General features: G+C 36.7%; 1 protein-coding gene across 2 annotated transcripts in view; it reads right to left on the reverse strand.

The window, feature by feature from the left end:
- Positions 1-7,685: 7,685 nt before the first annotated feature.
- LOC126808825 (uncharacterized) overlaps positions 7,686-17,104 on the reverse strand; it is a 28,939-nt gene continuing 19,520 nt past the window's right edge. For both annotated transcript variants that reach the window (XM_050533811.1, XM_050533812.1), the window contains exons 7-11: positions 14,341-14,463; positions 12,355-12,469; positions 11,555-11,620; positions 10,126-10,229; positions 7,686-8,177 (exon numbers count right to left, since the gene is read on the reverse strand). In XM_050533811.1, the coding sequence (XP_050389768.1) occupies positions 8,054-8,177; positions 10,126-10,229; positions 11,555-11,620; positions 12,355-12,469; positions 14,341-14,463 (532 nt within the window). In that variant the 3' untranslated portion in view covers positions 7,686-8,053. The remainder of the gene's footprint in view (positions 8,178-10,125; positions 10,230-11,554; positions 11,621-12,354; positions 12,470-14,340; positions 14,464-17,104) is intronic.

A 17,104-nucleotide genomic window follows, 5' to 3' on the forward strand; every position in this document is an offset into this window, starting at 1 on the left:
TCAGGGTATCCAAACCTTTTCCCTCTCTTCGTGTTCCTGACGCCCGTTGCAGAGTTGCCTCCGCGGTAATTTGTAATATAGTGTTAATTGATGTCAATCGCCAAGCAACTCGTTTATTGCTATAATCGAAAAATTGAAAGGTGTCTTATATTACAAAAATGTATCGAATGCTTTCAATCGGATGTGTGTGAAATTGTATAAAGTAACTCTGGCTTCATATACATGCTAGTTCACAATCGTCATTTCATGCGTTCTTTAAATAATCAAAGAATAAGGCGCTGGCCCACAAGCTTTGAGACGGGTTCTTACAGATGAACCCCTCTGGCCGTTTCTGTTCGTTCCTATTTATAAGCTGCACTATCAAATATACCGCTCTACCCAACCTTTGTTCTAAGGCTATTTTGGCATATTCACCATCTATTTTCACCGTAATAATCAATTAAACACAACCCCAATTTTAAACAGGGAGTATTTAGCCCCTTATTGTACTTAAAGTCTAAAATGTTCTTGAGGTTTACTCCCGTAATGCCCCCCCCCACCCTAATCAAACGGTGTTAGGGCGGAGAGGTGTGAAAACTTCAGTAAAGAAAGGATTAAGACCTATCATTATTATTACTTTTCAACATTAACACCAAATATAAGATCTTACCCTCTGTTAATTGTTATTAGGTTTTTTTTTTATGTTTCTGTTTTTTTTAATCAAAATAATTAAGGATACCCAATTATTTAATACAAAATACTACTAACCTTTTAGACTTTTTATTTCAAACAAATATATTCTGGATACACTATTTTAGTGGTAATCAATGTTTCTCTGTGACATCCTACAATTGTTTGAATCGTTCATAAAACATGTTCACAACAATCTAAATTTTAAAATAAATCATTTTCTTTTTTCTTGCGTGTGATTAAAAGCATACGGGTATATTCCTCAGTTCATAATTGGAAAATACAACAGTTATTGGTAACGGTATCCCAATAAAGGCTGCAGCATTACACCGAAACATCAACTGGAAAACCCTGTGCTAGGATAGAGTAATAATCGGCTACAGATTAAAACTATTGTTTATCCAATGAATGGTACTTCCATTACCGGGATTCCAAATCACAGAAAAAGGTTTTACGTTGTTATTTTCGAAGGTGTGTCTGCTTCGTGCTTCTTCAACATCCGTTGATCCCTTGGAGTTACTTCACAATAAGGATGGTCTCATTAGCAACACACAATGGTTGTACTTCTCGCATTCTATATCCGGTTGTCGATATCTTTACAGTAAATATAAGCTATTTATGATTAAGAAACGATCTGAAAGATTATAAATTCTCAGTCCGCTGATATTCCAACAAAAGTATATTTTAACCCGAAAATCTCTTTCCAAAAGGATTTCTGAAGTGAAAAGAAACAATAACAACATCCACTGGCATAATAGATTCGTGAAATTATTCTGTCATTTTTTTTACTTTATTTGCTCATTAGGTGTCTTGCTGTGTGGATGTAATCGATAATGTCGCTATTATCTATGGACATGGAAATAAACGGAAAGCTTAGTCTATAGAGTATTGACAGGATAATAATAGAAAGAGAAGTCAGATAATTATTATGATTTTCCCCTATATTTGTGCTAGTTGATTAATACGTTATAATAAAAAGTCAACCATTGACGTCTTTTTTTTTATATAAGTCATCTTTACATTGGTAGTGCAAAACTAATTGGATTGTTGGTAACCGCTCTATATTCGGATCATTGAGGTGTTATAGTTTATCTTGTAGAAGTTTTAATTATTATTTTATTTTGGTTATATATATTTGGAGTAGAAATTGACTAATTTCCGAAGTGATATCTCACTAATCTTTCAGTTCTTTTAACTGTCATGTGCTAAAACGTTAACCAAGGAGATGGCAAATACTTAGGTAGTAACAACGCGGATATAGGTGTTCACAGAATGTGCTTGGCTTTCTCCCCAATATTGTCTGAACAAATATCCCTTTTATAAGTTTTGAAGTTACTCCTGTTCTAGCCTGTGAGTGTGAATACAACAAATAATTAAAAGCGGTCCAACCGAAATCACACTCTATGGCCAACTTGAATTCCATACAGACGGCAACCAGTCATTTAGAGTGTCGCAGGTGCATTCACCGGACAGTCAGGCAGCATCCGAAATCCCGAGCCGAGGTCGATTTTTTATTGCGATTTATTTCGTGACGGTCTCAGTGCGACAGAATAATTCAGGCAGCGACGATAATCCCAACATGAAGTCAACTAGGGCTCAACTTCCAAAAAAATCGGGCTACTAACAGGAAAGAAATTACTAATGCCGAAAATTTTGCGGAGGGCCAGACTCTCTTTTTTTCGTGCAATTCAGTTTGCCCGATTATTTTTCACGATGCCCGAAAAAAAATATTTTTGGGGGAAGCCAGTCTTCTACGCCTGTTTATGAAGTTATCGAAAACAATAAAACCCTAAAAATTGAAAGAATTTCACTGAAATATTACGTTAATAGAATTTTTTGATATTGATTGGTATGGTATCCCAATCCGGCAAGGTTTTACTGTTGATTTCAATTTTGCAATAATACGAAGTTTTATATAAACAAGTCGATATACAGCTAATTTCAGAGGAATTCTATTGCAGTGGCCCAATTGTGTGTTTTCTTCAACTAAACTTGCAATTATGGTAACGTAAATACTTCTGATGAGTTCAGTGGGTGCTAAAATATAGATTTCGACACTTATATCAGTCTTCTACCGTGAAGCTGAAATAGCTCAAATCACAGAGGTGGCCATTTTGAATCCAAAATGATGGCCGAAAATAATGGCAGATCACGTGTGTCCCACTGTTATTCGAAAGAAAACATAAACATCTATACCAATGTGCCAATGTTTATGCTTTTGAAAAAAAAAAGAGATTGATTCTGTGTAAATATCGAGCTAATTGACCTGACTATATACCTATCGTTATTGTGACCTTTAGTTAGTTTTTGACACTCGATTGTTTAAGTTCTATTTATCGGATGTTTCGTCGCTACAGATAACGCTGTAGAAATCTGTAGTTTCACTATAATCGCGGTACCGAAATAATATATTGGTTGGTTAGATTTACTGAGCCAGGATATAAACGTATAATATAGATGTTCATTGTAAATGCTCATTAAAAAGCTCTGGGTAAATCTGGTAACAGACGGAAAAACTGTAAAAACCGACAAACCCACGCCTCAAAAGTCTGACAGTCAGCTAGAACCGCAGATTTTTGTGTCGGTTTATGCATAATTATTATGTAATATACAGTCGGTCACTTTTTTCAATACTTTGGGCGCTATTGACAACAAATCGTTCTTGTCGGTGATTAGTAGGACGAACTGATTCGAACTGATATTTGTCATCAACAAAGAATAGTACGGCTTGTGTTCTTTCGTCAAAATTTATTCAAACTCTATGCGGTGGTAGGGACTGTTCGTTGAAGACTAGTTGTTTCTTTCTTTTCATTTGTTTTCAAGTAGATATTGCTGACATAGTCCCATTTTCAATGGATTGCTAGTTTTCTGTGTAATTATATATTGACCATGATTCGAACATACTGTGTCTCGTTCGAAGATTATTTTGTTATTGTTTCTCTTTTATCTAAATTATCACTGGAGGAAATGAGGATATTGGTATTAGATTTATTATCATCTAATTAGATTACTGTACTTCATAAAAACACAATAGTTTATAAGCCTACTTATATAGCTTTGAGTTATTAACTCCCACTGGCACTAAGATTATACGTTCGATTTCATGCGAGATAAGTGGAATATTGACTGGATAATCTACCCTCCAGCTATAACAGAAAGATCAAAAAGTCATTAAGGTCGGGATTTATTTACAGGGAATAATTATAGTGACGTCATTGGAGTTTAATTTGATTGTGCATTTTATGGCACCTGACCACAAATTAATAATGACAAACAATAAACATTTTTTTTCACGAGGATCCATATAAAATGATGGTGGTTAGGAGAAATTAAAATGAATAAACAGATAAGGCTGATACTAGTAAATGCTGTCATAGCCTTCCTTCAATAGTTGGTCGACATCAAACTTATTTCAAACAAGTCCTAAAGTTATAAAGAAAATTAACGACATCTCATTGAGCTATACCATACAAGTTTAGTTTAATAATTTGCCGTAGATTTGACCGCACCACACGAGGCTTATCCAATACTTAATCTTATTGAGGAATAATCTAACCTACTGTTTGGTAACCCTTCCTCATGCATGATGTCCATATATAAATTCAAATTCGCCGGAAATTACTGGGTTATTTTTCAGGAATTTCGATTTCTGTTCATTTCTGGTAGCATGATGCCTCTTTTTTCCACAATATTACCTTCATCACTGAACTTCTATTTGACTTTCTTTTGAAAACGAAAACAAATTATTGTTTCGCCTATCTAAATTAAGACAGTCCAATATGTACTAGAAAAGCAGGTGTATCTATTTTAAATGGTTCCGTCAAAATTTGTTACCAAACTTACTGAGATTGCTCAAATGAAGCTTAAATCTCCAAGCCATTAGCAGTATCGCATTGATCGATGGCTTGCTGTCTCCAAACTTTCTGTGCTGAATTGTTTTCACATTTGTGCGAAACAGTATACGGATTCGGATACCAATTCAAAAGCATAGCTAACATAGTTGTACTTCTGTATTTCCAATGATAATCCATCAATTTAACCCTTGTACAATATCAAGATTGCATTAAATGGATATAAATTATTCAAAGTTTCGTGGTTGGATGGGGTGCGCCTGCCCCCCCCCCACACACACACATAGCAAATTCTATCTAAGCGATTGACGAGATGGAATAAGTTATTCAACTGAGCATCTTCATAAATACTATAGCCTATATTGCGATCGAAAGGTTTTCGCCAAAGATATTAACTGTGAAACAAAAAGTCGCGGAAGGCTGAGTATCAAGAGGGCCCGTTTTCGCATGACCCTAATGCCCCCCCCCCTCCAAATTTTAATAAGATCTGTTAAAAACGATAGTTTCTATCGCGTACACAAGGTTTTCGGAAAGGGGCGGGTAACTCTGGAACGGAAGGTCTCCGACTCTTGAATATTGATAGAGTTCGTCCTCTAATGACCCCAAGGCTTTCCACTACATTTGAAAAAGATCCGTCAAAAACTGTAACCTCTAACGCTTTCACAAGCAAATTGTTGACGGATGGACAGGCAGGGTCGACGACTATGCCTAAACTATGCGTGCGCGTATAAAAATGATACTCTTATGATGTATATCTTTTTAAGTACGAAATGCATTTAAAATCATAATTACTGTTCCCGCGGCATATATATGGAAATCATTATCTGTTTGTAAAATTGGCTAGCACGTGCGCATAAAAACTAATCAGTTCTTTGATTGATATGTATATAAAACGTTGCCTTGGCGACGTACAGATTAATGGTGTTAACACTGTTAATAGGCTATTCTGTTCCGCGGCGTTAGTTTGCTTCAATCAGGTCTCGGCTAATTAAATCCTTGTAGAACACCTGGTACCTCAGTTTGTAGAACTATCACCATTTTCACAGTAGCAGAAATCTTCGGCATTGTGCTCATTTCATTTTTAGAAAAAGAGCAGAACGAGACGACACATAAATGGCTGATGTCGGTTTTCAATCCAAATTCTCCTCGGTGAATAGATGAAGCGTTTTCTAAGTACAAACAAATATGAGTCTCTACCAGAAACCCTTTGAAAGATTGTCATTGCTACACATTTTCTGCAACCTCAACTTTATGAACACATACAAAAAGATAGCCACACAGCAGCTTCTCCGAATGGAAAACTTGGATGTTGGCCAAATGCCTTGAAGAAGTCTGACCGCTATCGTGTTCACAACAGGGGCGGATCCAGGAATTTCTGCAGGAGGGGGGGGGGGTGCTTGGTTCCCGAGACAATGTATCTTTGGGGGCCTCCGCGGCCTTGAAATATTTTGAAAAATACATGGTTTCTATCGTCATTTTAGCGTATATACAAGTAATACGATGACATTATGATGTAAAGCATTAATTGTGATATCGCATATGTCTATATCACTTTGAATGCCCACCCCATCCCACCATCTGATGATAAAGGATAAAGCACAGTACACACGACTATGACATTTTTCTCACAAAAAAACGCTCACAGTTTGAAAGAAACAGTCAGAGAACAACTAAAAAAGTTTCATCAAAATCGGATAAAAATTATGACCTCTAGAGGGTCCACAACCTTGGTATTACACACTTTTTTACTATTTGCGTACATTTTCTTAGAACAGATAAAAATTGTGGGCGTATAAAGATTTTTCAAAGTGATCAATGGCCATCACTCTGGCAGTAATTATCGGAAATCATTGAAAATGGCTGGGCTTCTTCGTCTCACATCATTAAACATTGTGTATAAATCTAAAGGCAATTGGATATTAACTTTAACCTCTAGAACGTCCACAGGACATTTCAAAGTGATCAAGGGACATAACTTTGGCAGTAATAATCGGGTATCGTTGAAAATCAATAGGATTCTTCGTCTCATGACCTTAAACAATGTGCATAAATTTAAAGTCAATCGGATATTAACTTTAGCCTCTAGAACTTCCACCCGGACGGACGGACGGGGGCGACGACAATATACAACCACATTTCAATGTGGGCGTATAAAAAAGATACGTTAAAAACTATAACCTCTATCGCGTTCACAAGGTTTTCGGCAAGAAAGGGGGAGGGGGTAACTCCGGAATGTGAAGAAGTACCCTATATAACAGAAGCTTCGAGTCAAAACATTTCCTTGTCTGCGATATCACCTCGGTGGAAGCGGGCGTAAAGTACAACTAACTCACACACTCAAAACATTTAGTCCTTTGGAAATGATCCCCAAAGCAGCTTACGGGGGTTACGTAACTCTTTTGGTGTGCTCGCTCCCAGTTCTTCATTCATGCACCTGATAAATGCAATTATTTGACACCGTTTGTAAACGTTTTCCCGAGGTGATTACAACGTCCCAATAACTTGCAAGATTATATCACTCGCCGGAAAACAACCGAAAAATCGAAACGTTTAGCTCGAAGTCACTGCTCACACGTCTGGGGTATAGACAGACAGATCTATCCGGATACAAAGTGATTGACAGACAAGACGCTCATCTCAAACTAGACGTCGATATTTCTTTGAAAACGTACCACAGAGCTTCAGGCAATTGATTGGGACTCGGAAATAATTAACAGTTTTCTTCCCTAAAATATATCTTGGATTTTTCCTTTAATGAATTACGTATCGATTGTGTTTAAAAAGGTATGGCCCAATGAAAATATATTTATTTTAATCAAATGTATGTGGATGACACCATGGCGATGCAACGGAATGCAAGAGAGGGGTGCATTTGACTATATTTAAAGATACATTGTCCCGAAAGTATTTATCGGGTGGTTATTTGTATAGACACTCAATCTTACTTAAAAATACTGGATTACCCGAAAAACACCCATGGGGCAAGCACTGGGCAAAACTGTTGGGGTATCACCCGACTGTTGTCTGCCACCTTATTGTGTGCTGCCTTGACTGAGGGAGCGGCTGTTATTTCTTGATCAAATGGTTAGGCGGTTTTGGGAACATTGAGGGGTGTCAAGTACCGAAAACTCTGCAATTAAACGGCGGAAAAAGAAGTTGACAGAAAATAATTAAGAATTTACTTAGGCCTCAATATGTATGGTAAATGTACAGTAAGTAATGATATATACATTTTGAAAAATGGACCCTCCCACAATGAAGCTAGGGTGATAGACGTTTATAGCTATAGGTATCTTCGGTGAATACAAAGTTTTCAGAGGGAATTGAAGCAAATTTCTGATACATTGATTAGTTTGAATATGTTTTTAGTCCAAATATATCATCAAATCGCACAGTTTGTACGCTTGGGAGGTATCTTTAAAAACATATTCCAATATTATAAGTCACTCGATAAATGCTGCTCAAGGATTATATTATTATAAAGACATCTATTATATCAAAATTATATATAGCAACCCTCGTTCATTACGCTTTTACTTAGATAGAGTTTCCTGTAAAAGTTTAACAAAGGCGTTAATGCCTTTAACAATCTTTTCTTCTGGTTCGGCACTAATGGACAGACGTACATAATTACTGAACGACCGGGTAGGAGAAGTGCTGAAAAATAGAAAAAAAAATTGTAAAGAGGCTCTACCGCCGACTACTTTCGATCTGGTTTAATTTTAATTGAATTGATGTTCTTTTATCGTTCATATTAAAGTATGTACATTTGACGTCAATCCAACGACTCATTACTATGGTATACCAACTATGGTATATCAAAATCGGATCAAAATTGTGACCTCTAGGAGGTCCACAATCTTGATATACCAGATGTTTACACTATTTGCGTACAAGGGGCGGCCATTTTGTCCAAAGTTTTAGTCCGATTTTCACGACATTCGAACTCAACCATCATCAGGGTGTAACGGTGATATACTAAAACGGTTGTTTAAATCGGATAAAAATTGTGGCCTCTAGAGGGACCACAAGCTAAAAACGCGATTTTTCGTACCGTCAGGGGCCATAATTCAGGACGTCATGATCCGATATGCGCGAATATCAACAGCGAACAAGATATCTAGGTTATAAACATGCATTTCAAGTTTCATCAAAATCGGATCAAAATTGTGACCTCTAGAGTGTCCACAAGCTAAAAACGTGATTTTTCGTACACTCAGGGGCCATAATCCATGAAGTTATGGTCCGATACATGCCAATATCGACAGGAACCGCGATAGACCTATATTTCAAGTTTCGTCAAAATCGGATAAAAATTGTGGACGGACGGTGGGACAGGGGCGACGACAATATGTTCACCTGAAAATGTGGGCGTATAAAAATAGATAACGTAAATAGAATATGTTGACAATTTCAGTCAAATTGCTCCACTCTGAACCGAGATATTGGCTTTTAAATTTTAAGCCTAGCCTCGATCATAGTCGATAAAAACATAGTCTGGATTATCCATTTTTGGATTTAATCACCAGTGAGCGTTGAGAAGCAGATCGGATTCAAATACAGTGACAATCCGACACATTTATAAGATGGCATCGAGAGTTGATTATCGTTTGTATAAATTAATTAATGTCTAATTAATAGTTTATATAACATTTCGGGCCTAAAGAAAGACCTGCAGTGCAATAGGCATATTTAGCTCTTGCATAATGTACGTTTAATATAAGAGTCTAATTTAAAATTGATACAGATCAAAGTGCTTTCTATGTGTAATAAATATTCTTGGATAATAAATGTAGATATGTCAACTGCCCTGACATATAATCCAGTCCAGATATATGGCGATGGGAATCGACCATTACTTTTTTGGGAATTTTATGATCAAAAGAATGCCCATAAAGATTTCGTACTTCAGTATCGCAGTTTATAATATTTAAGGTGTCAATTGGTAATTGAGGAAATCGTGTTGGTTAAAATAAACAACTATGCAAGGCATTGACACTTTCACCTCTACGGGTAGTTGTGTGTTTTAATAAGACATAATAACCTCTCATACATTTTTACTGACAATTTTAAAAATTACATGTTATTGTATTTATCTATTAATCATGTAGACGCGTATTTAACGGATTACTTTAGATAGATCAGTTTCCGAATTCACTCGAAAGGCACCCCCACCCCACCCCAAGTTGCTATAACAATTGCCATATAAATCGATAAGCTGTAAAATTTGTTTATGTTTAATTAGTTTCGATAGCATATTCTAACTCCCTGGGAACGATTCGAAATTATAGAAACAAATTGTGGATTTTATCGCGTGCTTACATTTATTCTGGTAAATTTGAATTAGATAGTCAACTCCACCAAAATGAACATTCAAACGCCAATGCCTTTCTGTGAAGTGAGATTCGCTTTATTTAATGGTGTTTTATAAGATTGCTACCTTCTGGAATTAGAGAAAGAAATAGAGAGGGGGGGGGGGGAACCCACAAGGTTAGGCAGGCAACCATGCTCTATGTCAATTGTCAATGTCACATACAAGCTTGGATTTGAAATTACCAGTCAATCGATGACGTGTAAGACCGATTAGATTTAAAGAGTCACTTACCATGCACCTGGTATGAAATAGACACCGTAATTGTTAACTGCGTCTTCCATTAAATCAGAACTATCAATTTCACTTGGTAATTCAATCCAAATAAAGAATCCGCCCTGGAAATTAATTTCTGAAGTTAAAATGTCTGTGAGAGAAAACCGGACAACTAAATATCATTTGGAAATTCATTTGAATAAATCAAATACATTGTATGTTATAGCGGAAATAAGTGATCCTGTAAGAAAACATGTTTCGGTAGCATAATAATATTCGGGCATGCATCAAACATCGCAACATTGGAAGATATATGAAAATAAATCATTGAATTATTTTACGGGATTCCACTCTCAGGGTCGATTATACAGTCCTACATCTTAACAAAGCCCAGCTTAACCGGAGCGGGGGCGGGGACCTGGGCCTGACTAGAATCGGAGGGTCCCTAAAGTGACGAAAAGATCATTTCATATCCTTTGAATGGCACGCATGCGTCACACAGTTAAACGGTCTGTAATACCAGAATAATCACAGAGAAGGTTGAGGGATTGCAGACTCACCCAGTCTCCGCCCATCGCGCCGCTAGAAGCCTAGACCGATCACCGAATGGAACTCACAGAGAAGTTTGTGGGATAGCTCAGTCTCCGTCCTCGCGCCGCTAGATCGATTACCGTAAAATTTTCATCTGGAATTTGAATTTTTTCTCTTTTTGCCATGAACCACGGGGGATCCCTAAACCGCGGGGCTTGGCCTGGACCACTCAGTCCCATGCCTCAACTGGGCTTTGCATGTTAACTGGAAATAACCACTATCAGACTTATCCCGTTCCGCCTGTAGCATGGGTTACGAAAACGTGCACAAACGGTCCGGAAATTGCCGGAATATATTGGTGACTGTCCACTTAAGTTTCGAGTGTCAGGTCTTGGGATCCTGGTCGAGTGAAGAAATTCATGCAGTGTAAACTGGCTCAGCAAGACCATTAATTATAATCGAGACACACAGGGTAAATCTTACACTAAGTATTGGAATCAAAAGTAACATGTTAAACAAATAACTAGCTGTGTTACCCGGCATTGCAGAGGTAGAGTTTATCCCCACTTTGTAACGCAATAATCATTTAAAATTACCAATTCCATCATTAGAAACTGCACCAAATACAACATAATAGCACCGGTCATTATGAAGTTATTTTAAACTCGCTGTCTTTCTGTTGATAACTTCCGGACAAAATTGTCAATAATCATAAATTGTCAATTTCATACTTAAATACTTCACCAAATTCAAAATACATAGCATCACTGAATTCCTTGTAATAAACTGATTATTATGCAGTCATCTAATTTTGGTTTCCTATAGCGAAGTTAGTTTAACGAGGTTATCGGTAAAAGAGTTAACATGTGAATGATCACAAATCCACCCATAATCCCAAATAAACAAAGTCTATTACTTCAGAAGGGGACAATTTAATGTTTGGGATTTTCTTCAACGTGTCACAAACTATCTTCATTCTCCTCTGAAAAAAAAAGGTCAAAATATTAATAACCCGAGAAAATTGTTTTTCTCTGCGTGCCAGGTTAATACGGAGTATAAACAAAATCTTACGGTATGTGCAATGCTATACAGAAAGTTTACAGATGGTTTTGTAAGCACAAGCTTCTAAGCAAAAACCATTGGATGAGGGTTGGCAATGATAGTTTGCCTTGTCCATGGAGTACACCAGTACAAACGATACAAGTGTAAGGTATATAATGAGTAACGTTTCGGCTTGGCTTCCGTAGTCTTTATCAAGCAATTGCAAAATATATAAAATGCGATACAATTAATCAAAACGATGGATGCTACTTAAACATGAATTTTTGCAAGGGCTAAATCTGCATATTGTAAGTCTTTCTTTAGGCCTGAAATGTTATCTAATTTATTAGACATTAATTAACTTATCCAGACCATAATCAGCTCTCGATCCCATCGACAATTTAACGTAAAAGTGGATAATGGAGACTTGTTTTATTATCAAACCTAAAGTTTATAATGACGTTTGAGACTTGCCTAATATTGAATCGCTAATATCTTGGCTCAGAGTGAAGCAATTTGACTGAAATTTTCAGCATATTCTGTCTTCATTATCTATTTTTTAATTATTGCAATTTATAGCGAGAATTGTCAGCTCTTTATCTAATTTTACCTAATGCCCCTTTAAGGCATCTATTAGACTAAAACGTGAGCGTTTTAATAATAAAGGGATATTACCCCGTATATCTTCTTGAGAGATTCTATGTGAGGTTGAAGTAGGTTAAGTTTCAATATTGAACTAGCTATTAATGAACCGAAATGATTAAAACTTCCTCCGCTGTATGCTACAAAACTGAAAACAAAAGTAGAAAGTATGACACACTAGTATTCATATTATAACTATGCAGATGTTATCCCAAGTGGTGAAATTCACCAAACTTAAATGTTTACATTGAATTGCGTTGTGTGATATAGTGTGTAAACTTCGATAGCCATAGATTACTTTTAGGATCCACTACCACTACATTTAAACCCCTAAAAGTAAACCCTGGTCCCCTTACCTTCCTATATACGTCGGGAAATAGGCCTACAAATATTATCTATGCTTAAAGATACCTTCCCGTGTACAAACTGGGTGATTTGAGAAAATATTTTGACTATAAACATATAAACATATTCTATCACAATTTTGCTTCAAATCCTTCTCCGAATATTGTATTCGCAAGGGAATACACCTGCTTTAAAAATCTATTAAAATAAGTCATGTTTGTGTCACGTGACTTGGCTGACGCAGTACCTAACAACGGGTGCGAAGCCGGGAGAGAATTCATTGCATATACAAGACGATGTTGTCTTTAGTCGCTGTTCATTTATCATAAATATCGAAGCCTAATTAAATTCTCGGATTATCCACTGCCCACGTCTTTTTCCGCTGTTTTTTTAATCCCAGAAACTGTTGTACGTTTAAGCTCACCATCAAGTTTATCAATATAGGCCTATACATCAAGCACGCACAAAGCCTAAGAGATCAGACAATCTTCGCCTGCAACCTTCGACGTCACTCGACGTTGCGGGTCGCCGGTTAGGGAAACCCTTACATTTTTCGCCTGTATGCACTCCAAGTGCGTTTTTCGGGGAATCCAGTATTTTTCTAGTAATATTGGATGTTTCTACATTCCATTTTTTACCAAAATTGACATACTTTTATTGGAAATAACCACCCGATAAACATTTTCTTGTGGGAGAGTATCTTTAAAGATGCACTACGTTAGGGCCAAATCTGTCTATTGCAGATCTTTTTTCTGACATCATTATTGAGACAGTTATTCACATAACAAGCCAAGAATCAACCCTCTAAAACATCGGATGGCCAAGATTTAAATAGATTTGAACTGCAGCGAGATTTAAAAATTTAACGATAAAATGGATAATCGAGGCTTATTCTCGGTTGTTAAGTAAAATTGCTACGTTAAAGATACATTATGGGAGATTTTTATAGAGAGTTGGCCATTCTTGCTATAACAGTTCAAAAGTAGATGATGAAAGAAGAATATATTGAAAAATTCAGTCAAATTACTTTATTCTGAACATAGTTATCATCGTTGTAATATTTGCCTAGAAATGGTAGCGAATTGTGTCTTCACCTTCGCTGATCGTTTGACTGACAGGCGTTAACTCCACCTACATATCTCGATTATCAAGTAAAGTTTTCTTCTAAGTTTTCGATCTAACTGACGTATTTTCATCAGGTTAACCCTTATTTGATTTAATCAATTAGTGAAATCCTATTTAAATCCGAGCTGTAGCCGAGCCATCCATGGGTCTACAGAGTTGATTTTGGTCTTGTTGTTTAAATAAAGATCTAATTTATAATTTCTATAACATCTGAAGCCTAAATTAAGACTTGCAATAATCAGATTTAGCTCTTGCATAATGCATGTTTAATAAACAATTTATGCTACATCTTCAAACAGTAATTACAAATAAAATTTTCAATATATTCATTATCTATTTTTGAACTATTATCTAAATCTTACATAATGCATCTTTAAGAAAATAATTCGTTTGTTTTTCATGATAAAGAATGGGGGTTGAAATTTGCAAGTTTTGTCATTAAAATGGTAATAATTCGACGTGACCTACTGAGTTGAATTTAAAAAATATGTACGACCTCTCTCTGCGTGACCCTTTAATATCGTGGCCACATAATGTTATCAGTCATACCTTTTAACCAGTCTTTGCACTATAACATCAGGACCTTCTATCCACCCGAGTCTAAAACAGGGCGCTAATATTTTAGAAAATGTACCATTCGAGACTACACTACCACAATAATTATGATCTGACCTAGAAAATACAAACATTTGTAAATTGGCATAGAGGAACCTGTACAGGACAATGCTGTTGTTTTTTTGTCGTAGTATATCTACTATAAATATCTGTATATTAAGTGAACCCTTTTTAAAATAAACACGCCAACAATGAGGCTGATGTCACCCGCCGAAATCCCAAAAAAAATAGATGACACATATTAATTAATAGCACATCTATTTTTTTCAAAAGTATCAAACAATCAAACTATACACCAAGTTTCATCACTCTCTATCAAATAGAATCAAGATTATCTTGTCCCAAAGCATCGACCAATGAAATCGATTGGCTCTGCTTAGGTTCAGCTCGAAACGTTGATCATCGAACTCAATCAAGACATTCACCTAATGAACATCTACATCAAGTTGAAACATTCTACCTCAATTAAAAGCAGAGTTATGTTCCAAAGTCTTGGCCAATCAAATTGCTTATCGCTCCTTAGCCTAAGCAGAAACTTCTCACCATCGAACTTAGTCAAGGTAATGATATAATGAATCTATATTCGGAGTTTCATCGCTCTCACGTCATTTTAACTAAAGTTATCGTGCCCCAAAGAATCAACCAATCAGATTGTTTATCTCTGCTTACCGTAAGCATACAATGTTCATCATCGAACTCCATCAAGAATCAACCAATCAGATTGCTTATCGCTGCTTACCGTAAGCAGACAATGTTCATCATCGAACAGCCATCAAGGCATTCACCTAATGAAGGCCTACACCAAGTTTGAACATTCTACATCAATTAGAATGAGAGTTATTGTGTTCCAACGTCTCGACCAAACGAACTCTACCAAGGTATTGACCTAATAAACACCTACACCAAGTTTGAACATTCTAGTTCAATTATAAGGAGAGTTATTTTGTTCCAAAGTCTCGGCCAATCAAATTGCTTATCGCTCTACTTAGCCCGAGCAGAAATTCTCATTATCGAACTTAGTCAAGGTATTGATGTAATGAAATTATACACCAAGTTTCATCACTCTCACTTAATTAGAACTAAAGTTATCGTGTCCCAAAGCATCAACCAATCAAATTGCTTATCTCTACTTACTCTAAGCAGAAAATGCTCATCTTCGAACTCCATCAAGGCATTGACCTAATAAACACCTACACCAAGTTTGAACATTCTAGAGAGTTATTGTGTCCCAAAAAGTGTGACGGACAGACAGACGAACGGACAGTCAGGCGGGGGGCAATAAAATTAAAGTACGTCTTATTTGATTGAGCATTCACTTATCAAATAACTTGTCATTGGGGTGGTGGGGTAGTGTGGGCATTGATTTTTAAACAATCGGAAAACACATTTTTAGGTAACGTCCTTCATATAGTTAATAGACTGAAACCGACTTGCGACATTCGTAATTTTAGGATATTTTGTAATGTGAACTGAATAGACGTAATTAAGATAGTTCTCTCACCAGATCAATATTAGGTCACCACAGACTCATATTGCGAAGAATGGTCGCCAATCCCCATCTCTAAACACGTAGGTTAATGATAGTAATGATGCACTGCATATCCTGCGGATCCGTGTATTTAGACCAAACCTCATTTAAACAGGCTCGTAGCTAGCGGAGTGGGTGGGGTGGGGCGTTCCACTGCACGCAGTACGAAGCCAATGACCAAAGTGCCCAGGGGCCGGTTGCTCAAAACTAAGTTATTTTAACGATCCGTTAGAGTTTAACGGATCGTTATCTTGGTAACTTGTCGTTTGTTAACGGTCCGTTAAATTTCTGTTGCTGGAAAGTCAATTTCATTATCCGTTAGCTAACGGATTCATTAAAGTTAATCCAAGAGAATACTGTTTGTTCATTGGCTGAATTTTAAATTTTTGAATTCAATGTACATGTATTACAATTTCATAGAAGTTAGTATTAACAAGAAACTGAAGACAGTGAGACAACTAACTGTGCAGTCTGTTCACAAAACTTGATTAAAGACAAAAAGATAACTAGAATTTACTACAGAAAACACCATAGAATACTTTATTTTTTCCTTTAGAAATTTTAGCATAAATCTGTAGGAAAAATTATGGGATTTGCACTACAGAATTATGGGGCTATTATTTCCTACAGGCCACCAAAATTCTGTAAAATAGTATAGAATTTCATCCTATAGAAAATGGAATAGGCCCGCATCGCCCAACCCTCTAGAATGTTCTATAGAAAATTACATAGGCACAATGTAATCTATGACTTTTTGCTACAGCCAACTAATGCCATCATTAAACAGATAACGGAGACCAACACCTCCGTTAAATATAACGCCAAGTTAACTACACGTTAAAGTTAACGGGACTTCCAGCAACAACCTTTCTCTCCGTTAAAGTTAATGATCCGTTAACTCCATGTTAACGGATCGTTAAAAGATAACAGAGCTTTGAGCAACCGGCCCCATATCAGTATGGACGCCCCATAAAGTCGAGTGTCACTTGGTTTTATGGGCGCCTCGCCAATCATGTTGTTATAGGCGCCTCATAATGAATCACACGATTAACACAATAACTTGATTCATGTGGCGCCCTTAACGGCGTCATCTGTGTGGTACCTTTTCCCGAAGGGGCGCCCGTAAGGAACATGTCATGATTGGTGGGGCGCCTTATGATGACAATTGTC

Source organism: Patella vulgata, chromosome 1 (assembly GCF_932274485.2).
Source record: "Patella vulgata chromosome 1, xgPatVulg1.2, whole genome shotgun sequence".
Classification (NCBI taxonomy): Eukaryota; Metazoa; Mollusca; class Gastropoda; family Patellidae; genus Patella; species Patella vulgata.